Source organism: Anabrus simplex, chromosome 6 (genome assembly GCF_040414725.1).
Source record: "Anabrus simplex isolate iqAnaSimp1 chromosome 6, ASM4041472v1, whole genome shotgun sequence".
Classification (NCBI taxonomy): domain Eukaryota; kingdom Metazoa; phylum Arthropoda; class Insecta; order Orthoptera; family Tettigoniidae; genus Anabrus; species Anabrus simplex.
In genome coordinates, this window is record NC_090270.1 from 168,612,285 (window position 1) to 168,630,055 (window position 17,771).

The 17,771-nt window shown below is 38.1% G+C and overlaps 1 protein-coding gene across 1 annotated transcript in view; it reads left to right on the forward strand.

The window, feature by feature from the left end:
- LOC136875921 (uncharacterized) overlaps positions 1-17,771 on the forward strand; it is a 163,537-nt gene that overhangs the window by 37,770 nt on the left and 107,996 nt on the right. Inside the window, exon 3 of the mRNA XM_068228255.1 lies at positions 12,697-12,763. Within this exon, the coding sequence (XP_068084356.1) occupies positions 12,697-12,763 (67 nt within the window). The remainder of the gene's footprint in view (positions 1-12,696; positions 12,764-17,771) is intronic.

Sequence of the window (17,771 nt, forward strand, 5' to 3'; positions counted from 1 at the left end):
GAGAGTGCGTGCGTGCGTGCGTGCGTGCGTGCGTGCGTGCGTGCGTGCGTGCGTGCGTGCACACACTTACTACGGATAACCTCTGGCAACTCTAGCACTGCTTCTTTTCACTCTGCTCGCTACCTTGAAAGTGCTGGAATGGATAATAATATGTCCAATTTCTGGCCCAATATAATTTTGTTACTAAAGCATGAAAGAGGTAACAATTCCAAGAAAACAAGTTACACTATACAATAACATGGCCTAAGTATTGTACTTGTGGTTGAAAGAAGCTACACTAGTCTAGGTTAGTGTGCAAGCCATTCTCCTTTAACTTGCTTAATAAGTGTTGGAGATTCTGCAAATGTTCCAGGTTGTCTTTGTCTGTGATGACAATATCATCCATATAATTGGTGCAACCAATAATCGAAACCATGATTTGGTGCAGGTATCTCTAGAAAATAGCAGCTGAAGAGGAGACATTGATTTTTTAAATATCTATTTGTACTTCCTACAATGATAGGCTGCCTAAATCTGACAAAGTATACCATAACATTTGAATATTGAATGTCTGTGTAACCACGAAGAGTTTTCTGGAGTTAATCCTTCTCGTATGCAGTATAGAGATGACTTCTTACAATTTGGGTGGAGCTTTTAATAGCCTAGATGGTTAAATCACAGTACAAATTCTTGGGAATGCCAACACTTCTGAAAAACTCAACTAAAAATTTTAATATGATGCCTCTTGCTCCGATGAAAAGTCCTACGACCCATATGCAGGAGATGTTGTATGACTCTTTGAAGTAGCTGATGGTTGGCTCATAGATGGCTCGCTTCTCCGCATCTACCTCTGCTGGTTGACTTGAGTTGACCTCACATCTAATGGTAGGATCCAGAATATATGCAAAGTCTTTTTCAGTCAGTTGTCTATTCTCCAGTTGCTTCCACCGTCAGCAACACGTGGCACCTCTTCATGTACCTTGTAACCTTTCTGGGAGAATGCTGCTGCAATTCTAGATCTTTTTCTGCTCTGCCTAACATTCCTAAGCAAGTCCCCCCATGGACATGAACCAAAAACATGAGCTAGGATTTCAGGCTCACTGCAGTTTGTGTAGTGGACTCCATTCCGGCTATGTCCAGAGAGGGCCTGTACAGGAACCACATACTATTGCATTTTCAGCGCGTCTTTCCACTCTGATCTGGAGAGTCATTTAGGGTGTCGATCCATTGGTTAGCCAGTGTGTATTCCTGATAGAGGATGCCTCCCTTACCTTGACTTATTAATGCACATCATTTGCTATTTTTTTTTCTTAGCATTTCTCTTAAGTTCCTTGTATTAAGTTCCTTGAGTTGGGTGTTATCTGTATTTCTTAGATCAAGTCTCTGAATCCACAGTTTCCTCTCTTCTACCAGATTGTGCAATGATGTTACATACTAATTACCTGCCTTCTCTAGTGACAGATGTTAAGATGTTGAAGTGGTGCCTCCTATTCTGCCTTCCACAGACCAAGCCCCTTCATTTTACTTGCAGTGTATAGAGAGCTGTTTAGCGTGTCTGCAGGTAACTGAAGAATTTGTTTGATTGTGCTTCTCACTATCTTGTCGACATGAATTAAGAAGGACTGTGGAATTTTAATAGTATTAGCATTCTGCAGAGGGTATGTAAGAGTGAGCCATATGAAATGATTTACAACCAAGAACTTTTGCTCTGCTTTTAACAAAGGACTCTTTGCTAAATTGTTGAGATTGCATTTTAGGTCATTTATAACTTTTTCCTGATTGAAGATAATTTTGTGGTGAAAGCTGACTCCCAAATATTGAATATTTTTGCTTGGTTTAAGGTGTCAAATAATAAAAATGCTCTCTTCAATTACCAAAGGGCAGTAAGAAAGTCTTCCCTTTACAATACTTATAGCCACTGATTTTGATGGAATTAGCTGAAGACCAATTTCTCTAAATGCCTTGTTGGCCATGCCAGTTAGTATGGTGGCATGTTCTTGGCTATTATAATGGTGTCATCTGCAAACCCTATGCGAGTTATCTTCTGAAGTCCTGGAACAAGCTAATACCATATTCAGAGGAGACCGAGTCCTCCGAAAGTTCATCCAATATGAAGTCTGTAGCTAAGTTGTGTAGAGCTGGTGAAAGTGGTGCACCTTGCATATCTCCTCTTCTAAGTTGGATCAATGCAGATTGTTCCCCATTTGCTTCTATAACATTCGAGTTACCTGTTTGCAACTGAACTATCATTTGCTTTAGTTTGGATGGTAATTCTAGATGGTCTAATGTTTTCTCAATATGAAGATGGCCTAACATATCTTCTTCTTGCTAGGGGCTTTACGTCGCACCGACACAGATAGGTCTTATGGCGACGATGGGATAGGAAAGGCCTAGGAGTTGGAAGGAAGCGGCCGTGGCCTTAATTAATGTACAGCCCCAGCATTTGCCTGGTGTGAAAATGGGAAACCACAGAAAACCATTTTCAGGGCTGCCGATAGTGGGATTCGAACCTACTATCTCCCGGATGCAAGCTCACAGCCGCGCGCCTCTACGCGCACGGCCAACTCGCCCGGTGCCTAACATATCAAATAGATAAGCACCTTTTAGATCTATCCTCTAGAAATACTGTCCTGCCAATCACTGGAACAGGTCCACTGGACGGGGAATAGGGAAGATGTCTGTTTCAAGCTGACTATTGATAGTTGAACAAAAACTCCACAGACGAATATTTCCATCTGGCTTCTTAGCTATTACTAGAGGAGTGGCTCATTTGCTGGTGTTCATGGGAATGACAATGCCTTTGGTTTACTATCTGCATAATTCCCTGTTGACTTGTTCACACAGGGTGAGCAGAACGGGACAGGCTTTGAAAAATTGGGGTGTGGCGCTGGGTTTCAATTGTATGTGAGCCTTATAATCTTGAGCAGTGCCTAAGACAGGTTCAAAGACTTCAGGAAATTGAGCCATTAGCAGAGTAACATTGGCAGTGGGACTTAGTTCAGAAATAACATTTATGCCATCATGCACCTGAAAACTGAAAATTTGAACAAATTCATGCCTGTTATATTAGTAGTATTGTAGCTGTTTACTATTAACAGTTCAACTGTTTGGAGAATATTCTTGTAGCTAGCTTGCATATCTATTTTGCCGTTGATAATGATCTTTTGTTTATTAAAAGTCACTGGGTGGATATCAGCAGGCTTAAAGGGTGGAGACCCAAGAGCATGATAGGTTGAGAGGCTAACTAGCGAAACAGGTGATCCAGTGTCAAGCTGAAAATTCACTGAGCATTGTCTGAAATGAAGAGGAATGAGGAGCTTGGTAGAGTTCTGGGATTGAAGAACAACATTATCTTGATTAATGTCATAGATTGCTTGGTGGGGGTTCTCTTCTGTTGACATACAGTCAGGGATACGCTCTTACAAACTGTCTGTACGTGTCCTACTTTATTGCACTTCAAACACGTAGCCTCGAAGAAAGGACACTTGCGCTGGTCATGGTGTTTGAAACATCCATGGCAAGACTGTAACTTATTTGCTGTTTGTTGCCTGGAGTTCTTCACTTGCTGCGATGATTTTATCACGTTGAGTGATCTTGCGAGCTAGAGTGGCATTCACTCTGTGCTTAGTGCACAGCTGGCTATGTCCCTGTGTGTCACGGGTAGCAACCTCCCCGGAGCTGGTTATTTCTGCTGTCGTACGCGCTGTGACTTCGTAAACGGCAGCCAGGCAATGTACCTCTTCTAATGTAGGATTACTGTGTTTGATTGATTCAAAGTGAATTTTCTTCTCTCACATATGTAATATGACCATGTCTCAAAAGAGAGAATCTGAGTAAGATGTACCACAGCCTTCCCTGTTACATACAATTTTGCATGTCTTAGCAAGACCGCGTAGTTTATCTATGCAGTCAGTATGCGTCTAGGCAGACTTCATACGGCATTGAAAAAATTTATATTGGGATGCCACAATATGAGGGTCTTTCGTAATTTGTTCACTGAGATGAACAATTAACTGAGTGAAAGGAACTTCAAAGATATTCTGTTCAGGACTCAATTTCTGTAATAGATCACAAGTTTCATTGCCTACCAAGTTGAGAAAAAGAGCTCGCTGACAAACTTCATGAGTAATACCATGGCATATGAATGTTGCTGTAGCCTAGCATAACATGTAGCCCAACCTTCTTTAGCGAGATTAAAAGGGGCAAATGTAGGAACAGAAAAGTTTGTCTGCTGGACAGAAATTACCTGTAATGCTTCAACAAAAGTTGTCTGCTGTTGCAGCAATTGCTGTAGTTGCTGTTGTTGCTGTTGCATCATCTGGAGTATGGACTTGAAGGGGGTTGCATTAGGCATGATAACCGCAGAATGGTACACTAGTGTAATTTGAATGAGGCGATATGGCAGGTTATATTAAGAGTCTTATAACCGTAAGTAGTAATCAAAGTTAAGTAGCCATCTATCACCTGAATTTTGTCGTAAGTTATGAATTTCATTCTGGTCCGTATTGACAGTTGATCACTATCTACCATTTGATAATCTGAATTTTGTACGTTTACCTGATGTGAGGCACAGTGGAACCCTTTCATTATTGTCCTCGTCACTAATTTTTCATTTTGACACTTTGCCACTCTCGTACTTATCCTTGTTGCTAATTTCGTTATAAAAATGGGCGTTCGTAACTTGTTTTTCATTGCCAAGTTCATGACTTAACCTCGTCGCCAATTTTGTAAAAACTGGCAGTATGTGGCCCTTTCGTAACTTAACCTCATCGCCAATTTTGTATTGTGTACAAAAGCAAACACTTGTACAAACACAAATTTATTTTTATTGATTCACCAGTTTACAAGTATTTATTCACTTTAAATTGCACTGAAACTAAAGGTTGTTCTCGCTGGTGACCATAAAAATTAACTATGTACATTATGCAAAAAAATATGCTTATTAGGGGAAATGACGGTTGTCAGTTTCTGAGTGTACTCTAAGTCACAATAATATTCTTGTTGCCAGAACACAAATATTAAGGGAAGCCCTATCTTAAAGCACATGAAATCAAGAGTAAGGAATTAAGACCTTCTGTACAATGTATAATGGGACATAGAATATCTCATGAGAATGCTGAAAGCAAAGAAGACTACTGTGAGAGAGAGAAAAGGAATGGCTCCTTTGGAGAGGGGTGCAGAGGTGAAACTTCATGACCTGTATCAGTCCACTTGTCCAGACCACTTTTTCAAATAGGGGATACCTTACATGGCTGGAGTATGGTGTAGACAGGTCAGCACATGGCAAATGTTCACAGTTCATCCTGCATGCCAATTTATACTGAAAAAACCTCTTCTCCAGAGAAGGCCTGTACAGGAACCACATACTATTGCATTTTCAGCGCGTCTTTCCACTCTGATCTGGAGAGTCCATTTAGGGTGTCGATCCATTGGTTAGCCAATGTGTATTCCTGATAGAGGATGCCTCCCTTACCGTGACTTATTAATGCACATCATTTGCTATTTTTTTTTTCTTAGCATTTCTCTTAAGTTCCTTGTGTTAAGTTCTTTGAGTTGGGAGTTATCTGCATTTCTTAGGTCAAGTCTCTGAATCCACAGTTTCCTCTGTTCTACCAGATTGTGCAATGATGTTACATACTAATTACCTGCCTTCTCTAGTGACAGATGTTAAGATGTTGAAGTGGTGCCTCCTATTCTGCCTTCCACAGACCAAGCCCCTTCATTTTACAATTTATACTGAAAACTGGCGTGATGTCATTATCCAGTGCTGCACTCTGTTGTGTTGACTATAGATGTAGGCATGTGGCATGCAGTTCGATAAGGGCACCACAACACTCTCACTGACATGTTATATGTCTGAAACTGCATCTGCGTGTTTACTTAAGAGAAATGCTACACCATTATGTGCTTCATTTGTATTGGCATGCCAGTAGAGAGTGTAACCTTTGCGAAGAGACACCTTTTCCTTTCCACTTTGTTTCACTCAACCTTAGAACCTCTATCTTCCCTCTTTCCATGAGATCAATATGCTCTTCACACTTAGCCTTCAGGGTCATGATATTTAAAGTCCCAATTTGTGTCTTATTTTGTCTCATAGTGTTTTTTCTCTTGGCATGGCTCTTGCATTTGGGATTTTATTATGTTATCCATGGCTCTTTTCAGTTTTGAAAGCAATTCCCATGTCTCTTTGCTGGCCTTCTAAGCCTAACACTAATGAGGATGTTTCTGTCGGGGTCTTCTCCCTTAGCCTTTGATAGTCCCCTATCCAACGTGCAAGGCAGCAGGTTGTACTCATATTAATCCCCAAGTACAAGGCTGCCCCTTCCGCTATCTCCACCGTACTGAAGTACAACTTCTCCGCTGTAGATGCCATTGAGGTCTTCACTCATAACTCTGAGTTGGGACCCTTACCATATGTTACACACCAGATCAGTTTGCTCTGGAACTCATATAGGCAGGGATGCCACTCCCTGGGCAGGGCTGCCTAGAAATATAGCCACCCATTCAGTCACTCTTGTATCTAGTCCAATTGCACTAATTTTTGCCAGTAGTCTCCCATGATTTACCCTGTCAAATGCCATGGATCGCAACACAGTCCATTTGACCTCCTGAATCTACTGCTATATCTTACTGGAATCCTAAGTTGAGCTTCAGTGGAATAAACTTTCCTAAACCTGAACTGCCTTTTATCAAACCAGTTATTAATTTTGCAAACATGTTTAATATAACATATAACATGTAACACATGTCAAACTGACTGGCCTGTAATTTTCAGCTTTATGTCTATCACTATAGCAACTCTCCATTCATTTGGCATAGTTCTTGCATGCAAATAAGTACTTCAGATATGGTACTATATCCCAACCCATTGTTTTTAGTATATCCCCCAAAATCTTATCAATTCCAGCTGCTTTCCTAGTTTTCAACTTCTGTACCTTATTGTAAATGTCTTGGTTATTGTTAAATTTCAATACTTTGTTTGTATTAGTTACCTCTTCTATCTGGACATTTTCCTTGTAACCAACAATCTTTACATACTGCTGATTGAACACTTCTGCCTTCTGTAGATCCTCTCATACATGCTCCCCTTGTTCATTAATGATTCTGGAATGTCCTTCTTGGAACTTGTTTCTGCCTTAAAGTACCTATACATACCCTTCCATTTTTCACTAAAATTTGTATGAGAGCCAAAAATATTTCATGCCATCCATGTGGATTTGTTATTGTACTAATCCACTGGAAAACATTTCATCGCTGTTCCTTTGAAAGAACTTAGACTTTTTGTTTTACCAATAATAGCTCATTTTAATTCATGGTTAACACTAGCAAATGAACAGCACAAGATGCTGCTGTGCTTTTTACTATATTTGTGTCCAGAGGCTGACTTCTCTTCAGCAACAGCCGATGTTTTGCGTGGTAACTACTTCCAATAAAGTCCATTTTTACTGGCATTATATACATGGCTTAGAACGAAATTATGTTTCTCAATGCATTTAAACTCCAATTTAAAATTGTCTATTGCCCTTCTGTTACTCCCAGTTTTCTTCTTCAATGTTTAATTCTCAAATGATCTATCTGTCCTTAAATCTTTGCAGCCAACCATTAGACACTAGAAATTACCCTCAGAACTCCAGCTTTGTGTGGAAAATTTATGCCTGCTTTATCATCATCAGCCCACTAATAGGTACACATTTGTCTTGTTTTTGCAGAAACTACGTGAATAATCCAGTATCCAGTTCTTTTAAAGATGATGTTCTCAATATTTTTCTTTTAGCAAGTCCATACAAACTGACAGAACTTGCTGCAGGCAGCAACACTTTGTCTTTATTCTTCATTAGATCCCACATTGTTGCAACACCAACACTAAACTCTGATGCTGAATTTGCAGCTAGTTCACCCTTATTTGTTCAGTTATATTCACTTTATTTTCAATGGTTAAAACTCCATGTTCATCTTTGCTGCAGATTTCAAATTTGACATTTCTTGGCTGTTAGAATGCCAGAGATAAATGTTCACTTACACTTCTCCTTGCTTTGCACTGATGTGTTAGAAACTATGACATGATGTTATATTTCTATGAATACCAAAAGCTGATAATGATAGACATCTAGGCTTGTTTCTGATTGCCGTGTGCTGCAAAATATTTGGGATGCAGTATTTTGACAGGAGTTAAAGGATTTAACCTTCAAAGAGAATGAGGTGAGTGGAAATGTCACACACTAGTTGTAGGTATGATCCAGGAAGTTGAAAAAACCAGCATAGTCACCCACTGCTACACACGCCATGGGCTGGGAGTGTGCACATTACATTATTCGCCATAATGGAATGGACAATAAAGTATGTTTATGATTGTTGACATTGAATAGCATCCCTTTCTTCTGTGATGGATCACATAAATAATTTTACAGAACATAAAATTAGCAAAAAATGTATGAAGTCATGTCTTCAGTGCGGATTGTCAGCCTGTGTATGAGTGTATATGGTTATGTTACGATCGTGGACTCGTGTATCAGAGAGTCAATGTACAGCTGCTAAAAAAAAAAAAAAAATTAGCACACTTTTATTACCGGTACCAAGATATCTTGTAGATATCTTTGTTTAATGCCCCTGAGTCTGAAGGTGTCTCCAAGAGTGATATCAAGAGTGTGCTTATACCTTTGGAGCTACTGTACATTGCTTTAAAAAATCAAGATTAATTTTTCTTCAGCAATGGATAATTTGAAGAACGGTTAATCAAGGGACAGATACTATACACTGTATAAAGTTTGCCAATGACATTGCTGTGTTGGTAGAAACAGAAAAAGCAATGAACAAAGTGTTGAATTTGTTGACAAAAACATTAGGCAAATGGAACCTCAAAATTAATAGTAATAAAACTAAAACCATGACAGTATGTTGGCCCAGATAAATAAGCACATAAAATATCAAAATAAGCAAAGATAAAATTGAGCAAGTAAACCAGTTTGCTACCTTGGAAATCAGATCACACACTATAACAGAAGTATATCAAAAGTTAAAAGAAGGATAGTAAAGGTAAAGAACACCTCCAAAATAAGGATTTATTCACCAACAAGCTTACAAGTATAGAAACATGGAAGGTCTTTGTAAAAGCATTTGTTCAGATCATGCGTCTGCTTCCTATGGAAGTAAGAGTTGGACTTTGAACAAACAAGAAAAAGGAAGACTAGAAACAGCAGAGATATGGATATATGGAGGAGAATGAATCACACAAGTTGGACAGAAAAGAAAAGCAATAATGAATTACTGTAAGTAAGAGAAAGGAGAAGCCTCAACAATGAAACTGAGAGAGAGATAATAAAGTTCATTGGTCCGTCGTACAGCACAGCGACTTCCTTTGCAATATCTTTGAGGGATGAGTGGCTAGGAAGATAGCAAACACAAGAGAGCTATTTTAGTAACTTACTGGACAGGATGAGTTGTAGATTTACTCTGAGTTTTAAGGACTTGCTCAGAAGAGAAATCTATGGCTGCAGTGTTAAGGCTTGGCCTTTAGAATATGATGATGATGTTGGTACCAAATGACACATTTTTGTTGTCTAACCTTAGTGTACTAGGGTAGTTTGTCCTAGATTTCATTATGAGATATTGTTGGTCCTAGAAATTCTGTCTGCTAACCCTATTATTACTGCTTTCGGATGTGTTCACTCAAAATATTCTATCCATGGGAAGCTTAAATAAATTAATAATTAAAAATGATAGTAATAATTACTTGATCTAATTAGTAAATTGTAAAATGAGAATGTATTGGGGTAACTTTTCCTCATTCCCATCCGCCCTGATGAAAATATGTTATTTGCATACTGTTAAATACTTGAATAAACCTTTGGGTAATTTGCCAGAAATCTGTAACTACTGTGCTGCACCTCATTACCTTCATATCTTACTTTACTGTTATCACATTCTTTATGATGTCATAGATTAGTCAGTTGTGGCTGGTTAATATTCTCTATGCCTAACTTGATGTGTAGTTCATCCCGATTAGAGAAATGGTACCTCATGTAACAGAGGATTGCCAAAGCATTTCTTTCTAGCTTATCTTTGATTCGTGTAATCTTTGATCTGGGGACAATAATGGCTTGGATAAAAAAGATGGAGACTTTAGTCTATGAGATGATTTTCATCTCATATAAATGGTATTTCAAAAAGATTCATACTTTACCTTGTATGGCTCTCTCAGTTCAGAGTAAATGAATATGATTACTTGGAATCAATGCAATTGATTTCTTCAATCTCCAGGTATTTATCCTTCCTTGGCTTGTCATCGTTATGCTGGTTTTGTTTACTGAGAGATCCCTGTTCTGTGTATTATTCTTTTATTTATTTGCTGCAGACTTATTTCAGTGTCCTTCCTTTTCTTCATGTCTGCTTATTATGTTATCATTCCTACGTTGAGCGAAAGATAGCACTAATCCGATTGTTTCGTGTGTGTGATGAGTTTGTTTGTGGTTTTTGAGTGGAGACCTTTTATGTCTCTTCAGCTTTGATGTCTGGCTTGAGCTTATGTTCTGTAATATGGTTTAAAGCTGATGCTGTATGATTCATGTTCGCTCTGATGTGCGATATGAATGCGTGTCATGCGGCGTACAAGTTATTTTGGTTATGGTGTCAACTGGGTGAGCCAGGCCTATTTGCGGTGACCCAGATATCTGATCTGTGCTCTCAGATCAAACTCATGAGCCACTGACTGATTCTTGTCATGCTGTTATGATTCTTATCGTAGCATGTCTTGATATTATATTATTTATTCTTTCTGCTTCGCATATTTGGTCTCTTGAGTGTGTATGTGTGTGTGTGGGTGTAGTATGGTTATTTATTTATTTATTTATTTATTTATTTATTTATTTATTTATTTATTTATTTATTTATTTATTTATTTATTTATTTATTTATTCATGAAAAAGCCCTACTTTGTCTAGCATATTAGGGCTGTAGGTTCCCTACTAGTTACCTTAAATAGTGCAAACTTATAATACAAAATTTTTGAAATGAGTGATTACACACACAAATTAACTAAACTGGGTGAAAAGGAAAAACTATTCTTAATTTTTTTTTCTAAAATAAACTGCATAAACTTAAAAAAATCGTTCAAACAACAGATCTTGTAAAATATCCTAAAAATAGGTTTGACTAACATTACTGTACAACAATTTAAGTGTTGTTCCAAAATATATCTAGATTTGCTGAAGAATGGATAATCAAAAGTTGAGTTGCATTTTCTTCATCTCCATAAACACAACTGTTATTACTACTAATATTGAATTTATATAAATAAAATTTAAATTTTCCATGACACAAGAGAAAGTGAGTGCTGGTGAAGTCTGGTTTCAATAAACTGCAATCCAAACGGTCCTGTACCATGGGAAAAAAGATTGTTCTTGTAACTTCACCCTTATTATTCGAGTTCCACAGCTTTGACCATTCACTGATTGTGAGTTTATATAATTCATGTTTCACTTTTGATATAGGGGCTCTTTTGTATACAGTTACATTGTCACTAAATGCTGCAAGTTTAGCAAGCTCATCTGCTCTTTCATTACCTAATAGACCTTCATGCCCTTTAACCCACTTAAAACAGATATGTCTTCCATACTGTGAGAGATCTGTTCTAATGCTACATGCCAAAGAATTTAAATTATATTTGTTACTTACAGATTTCAGAGCTGCTTGCAAGTCACTATGTATACATGCACTAAACTTTCTTTTATCCACTGAACTGCAAATTTTATAGCAAGAAGTAGTATGGATAACGGATGTGTGTGATTTTTCAGTATCTTATGGATATTTGCTTTCGCTATTGTTTCCGGCTTGCTCAGCCTATTTACATGCTTATTTTGGGATTTTACTCTCCTCATTTTACTTGTTTCATTTGACTCATGTTTATTTGTTTTCCATAACTATGGCAACTCCTTTTTAACCTCCTTGTGTTCCATATTTCTTTTCTTTTCTGCCAGCATTGCTTCACTGGTGATTTTATTTCTGGGGATACTGTCTCTATGGAGATTGTTGGGAGCCATGTTTCTTTTTCTAAAAGCTTTGACTTTATCTGGGAAGCTGTGATAATATTTCCTTGTGTGAAAGCTGCTACTTTCACCTCTTTATGGCATCTGGTCCCTAAGAAAGAAATACTTTGGATCACATTTTAATTACCACTGTCTGATAACGATTGAATATAATTGTATCACTGTTCATGATACCTCTGTTGCGACAGTGTAAAATTTCATTAGATCCAGTTTGATGAGTCAAACGACTCGATTGCAATTGATATCTCTTCATAAACTATGTATGTGAGTATACGACTCCCTGTGTTTCACCATTTTGTTTGTTCTATGCCCATATCTTATTTCTTGCTAAGCTTATTTTAAAAAACATTATTCATTTTAATTGACCTCTGCTCTATGTTATTGTCTCTTTGTTTTGGGGACATGCCTTTTACACTTTGTTTCCCTAGTCTAAGAGTCCCGGATTCAGCTCCTAGCAGTTTCTAACCAGCTTCGACCGATCCAGAGTAAATAGGCAGGTGGTGTACTACTTCATTTCATATTAGATGTGGTGGTAGTTCTGGAAAATGGAGCCTCTTAAGCCATCTTTCAACTACTTTCAAGTGTGGCTTGATTTTTCTGATAAGTATTCTGATATTTTTCTATATATGGTGTGTTTGTTTGTATTACTGATTTTTTTTTCCTGTTTCCTGGATAGAATGGCCAGTGGCATGGGGCATATTAAAGAAAAGATGGATAATGAGAGGCAAGACCAAAAATGGAAGGTAAGTTACAAAATGTGAATCATAGCCAGTAGATCTACAAAATAATAATCTGAACACTTCCTACAGAAATGCTGCCAGCCAGTCTTGAGTCGACCTTAAGTTTTCAAATCCACTATGTTGCTATGAGCTATAAAATCTGTATCTGATAATGATAAAAAGTGACCCTTTTTCAAACACAATAAAGGATATTTAAATATTTACTAGATCTACTATTCTGTAAGTTTTTGTTAAAGGCATTTTGATAACATTCGTGTAAAGTTCCGAATTCAGTAAAATTACAGTGTTGTGGAACAGAATGGAATCTTCTTCTTTCTTCTTTGTCTTAGAATTTGTCTGCTCTACTGCACAACTCACTTCACATCTTCAGCATTTTCAGCTGTCACTCCAACTCTGATCATATCTTCTTTTGATGACATACATCCACTGGTTCTTTGGCCATCTGCTTTGTCGGTATCCTGGAACAGAATGGAATATTCTATAATCATCATATGAATTAGGTTTCTAGAGTTTTGCTAATTAATTACATTCAACTTTGAATATAATGAACCTTTAAGGACTCTGATATTTGGTTCACTATATCCAAAGTTCACTACAACTGAAATGTCTTCCCATAATCTTATTTGATTCAAATAAGGGCAGAAACAATAAAATATCTAAAACAGAATCAGTTTCATAAATTATCTATTACTTTAACAAATTAAAATACAGCACAACAAACAGAATCATTTCAGAGAACCATACTTGGTATTGAAATGCAATAGTCAGTTATAGGTGGCTGCATATTGTTGTGATGAATTTTTTAAATTCTTCTCTAGAATTTGCACATAGATTTCACCTTGCCCATACATTCTAGAAATCATATAACAGTCCTGATACCCTTTAACTCTTCTTTCATTCTTGGGACACTATTCACTCTCTTAATCTTCACCCATGTTACCTCCCATGCTGGAATTGCCTTTTATAGTTCCATTGATGGCTTCATCTGAAGGGGTTTCATTCCTTAGAATTTCGTAGTCCACATCAATAAAATTGTCCATTTCAATGGAATTTGCATCCACATGCTCAAGCACCAGCGGCAAATCATCCTCTTCCTTGAATGCTACACACCTGATAGTTAACAGGCATGGTGAACATTTCTGTAAAGTGATGGCTTAGTCAAAATGGACAAAATTAAGAATATTGGTAGGTATGCTCTTTTTATATTCCAAGGCTTGGATTGTATAAAGTGTCACTTTCCTTCCATAACAAGTCTTGAAGCTGCAGATCACACCTTGTTCCATGGGCAGGACCACTGATGGGGTGTTAGCAGGTATGAATGCCAGCTTGATATTCTTGAGATTTTCAATATGCCTGGTCAGTTGTCTACCAGAAGCAGAATCATTCTTTGCTTTGTTATCAGCTCTCAATCCAACCATTGAAACTCTTGTTCAGAAATGGATGATATCATGCGCGCTGTATTATTGAACTGGTAGTGCACATGAAGTCGCTTGATATTTTTAAAACATCTTGGGTTTTTAAACTTCCCAATTAGCAGCCATTTACTTTTTCTCTGACACTTTCATGTTGGCACGTACCTAGATTTTGGAAATTTTTTGACCCAAACATTTTCCCTCTTTAAATTTAAGTGTTCTGTCAGGCATTAGCGGATAGAATATTCCAGCCTTGTCATCATTGAAAACATCATCAAGTGAGCAGCCAGCAGAAATGTTCGGCTACTCCAAAGTCAGCCATTTTGTTATCATTTCTAGATACACTGACTTTGTTTTTCTACTTATCTTCTTCGCCATAATACCGTGCTGCTTTATCCACTTGTCTGAACACATGAACACATTGAGTAGCATCAGGCTGCTTGTCTAGCTGCTTAACCCATTCGCTGGGCGATGCGGCGAGATCCACGGCTACAAGTCACTTGCTCGGCGGGGAAGGCAGATATATCCGCCAATTCAAATAAATTTTTTTTCTCAGTTGCCTCCCTGCAGAGGTTTATTTCTTTTTCACCAGCGTATTCTAGATGAGTCTGCCCTCTGATGTGAATTTTTTCAGCTGTGTTCTCCCAATACCAATGTGTCATCCACGAGTTTCATCATAAATAACGCAACTTACGTCCGGGCAAGAACGACCTATGGCCTAATAGCCTCGTGCTGAAGCTATAGCTCATTGACTAATCGTCCCTTGGATGTAATAATATTGCTGTAAAAGGGATTTCTAGAGATTATGATACTGAGCAGACGTCTCTGATGACCTTTTAGAACTGTGACCTGATTTATTATCACCAGTCTTCAGTTCTTCCTTCACGACTAAAAGCGTGTGTTTACCGTGAGTTACACAATATTTATTATCGTACGCATCCATAATACAGGCACAATTCATGATTTCTGTACAAACTGCAGAGACCAGAGTTCTATTCAATCAATTTTCTTAATTTTTTCCGCTAAAATGTCAAAAAGGAATTACCGGCCCCCACCGTTAGAAGGAGATAATTTACGGGCCTTGATAAACGAAATGTTGGAATTTAGTGGGGAGAATAGTGATCTTAGAGAAGTAAGTTCTGCTGAAGGGGAATTCATAAGTGACAGGAACTTACCTGGAATAAGTACTGCAGGCTTGAACGTCTAGGGTTCGGGCCCAGCTGATGCGGTTGTTCAGTAGTCGCGAAAAAGACAACACGTGTTCAATTCCAGTTCAAGTACCGATCACGACAGTGACAGTAATGACAATAATACTAATTACAATCCAACCAGTGCAAGTTCTTCATCTAATTATACTGAAAATGGCTAAAGAAGGTCCCACATTGATCCACAATTACATCGTGATGCAAAGGGAGAGTTTTTTGCGAAAACAAAAGCGAGCAAAATATTTTAATTATGTTTCTATGACGAGATATGCCAGAACATAACTGAACAGACAAATGATGCCCAGCATGAAATCGCACATAAAACCTAGTTTAGTAAGATGAAACGAAGGAGTCGAGATCAAGACCAGGTTAGAACAAATAAGGATGAAATAAAGCTTCTAATGGCGATACTGTTGCCGCAGGTGATTGTACAGAAACCTAAATTAGGACACTATATTTCTTGCAATAAATTGTTCACTATGCCTATTTTCTATGAGCTGCTAACACAGAAGAGATTTTTTCTCGCTGGGCTGAGTGGCCCAGACGGTTGAGGCGCTGGCCAGCCTTCTGACCCCAACTTGGCAGGTTCGGTTCTGGCTCAAACCAGTGGTATTTGAAGGTGTTCAAATACGTCAGCCTCTTGTCAGTAGTTTACTGGCATGCAAAAGAACTCCTGCAGGACTAAATTTCAACACCTCAGCGTTTCTGAAAGCTGTAAAAGTAGTTAGTGGGATGTAAAGCCATTATTATTATTATTATTATTATTATTATTATTATTATTATTATTATTATTGTTCTTCTTCTTCTTCTTCTTCCTCTTCTTCTTCTTCAGCACCAGCCCACTAAGAGCAACCCCAGCAGATCTCTGAATAGTGAAACATTTCAGCAACTCTTGTCAACATATTCTCGATCAGATGCACAATGACTTTTTTTTTTTGTTTGAGGCATGTTTGTATTCAAGGCTCTCAATTTTGTTCTTGTTTTTAACACGCAAGAGGTCGCACTCATTTTAGAATGCGAGAGGTTGCGCAAAGGCAAATTGCTCATGCTTAATATTCTACTGAGCTATTTTCCTTTTGCAGTGAATGCTCTGATAAAAATATAAATATGTACCCTGTTTAACTGCCTTTCAACTAGTACTAACATAATTACCCAGTCAAAATATTTTCTCAATATAAAATAATAATGAATTTTTTAGCAAAATCTGGTAAAATTACATGAGTTTTTAAAGAGTGTGAGAGGTCACATGTGAGCAAATTGCCTCAACGTTTGCATTTGTACATTTCAATGAATGATTTAGTCACAATTCAAGATAAAACTGCAGCACCACACTTCACTGAAAGCCGCCATAAATCTCATGAACTTTACTTAAGAGACTTCCTTAGAAATGCAGTCATGTAAGAATGCACTACGCGAGAGGTTGCATGAAAGCAATTTGCTGCGGCAGATGCGAGAGTGAAAGAAAACTTAAACTACTCCGGAACGCAGCAGGCAATACACTGATGATAATCAATGTCAGGCGAGAGGGAGGGGAGGGATGAAACGAGTGCCCTAAGCCCTACAGCAGCTAGCAATGAAATTATTAACAAATATTTAAAAAGTGCGGCAAATTGCCACGGGTGCGACCTCTCGCGTGTTAATGACGTTCCAACCCATGTCCGCTTGAGAAAGTCTGCGCTCAATGTCACAGATATAGGATACATGTACCTCCAAATTATTACCATCCAGTCTTTTCAATTCAATCAATACTGATCTGCATTTAGGGCAGTCGCCCAGGTGGCAGATTCCCTATCTGTTGCTTTCCTACCCTTTTCCAAAATGATTTCAAAGAAATTGGAAATTTATTGAACATCTCCCTTGGTAAGTTATTCCAATTCCTAACTCCCCTTCCTATAAATGAATATTTGCCCCAGTTTGTCCTCTTGAATTCCAACTTTATCTTCTTATTGTGATCTTTCCTACTTTTATAAACGCCATTCAAACTTATTCGTCTACTAATGTCATTCCACGCCATCTCTCCGCTGACAGCTCGGAACATACCACTTAGTCGAGCAGCTCTTCTTCTTTCTCTCAATTCTCCCCAACCCAAACATTGCAACATTTTTGTAACGCTACTCTTTTGTCGGAAATCACTCAGAACAAATCGAGCTGCTTTTCTTTGGATTTTTTCCAGTTCTTGAATCAGGTAATCCTGGTGAGGGTCCCATACACTGGAACCATACTCTAGTTGGGGTCTTACCAGAGGCTTATATGCCCTCTCCTTTACATCCTTACTACAACCCCTAAACACCCTCATAACCATGTGCAGAGATCGGTACCCTTTATTTACAATCCCATTTATGTGATTACCCCAATGAAGATCTTTCCTTATATTAACACCTAGATACTTACAAT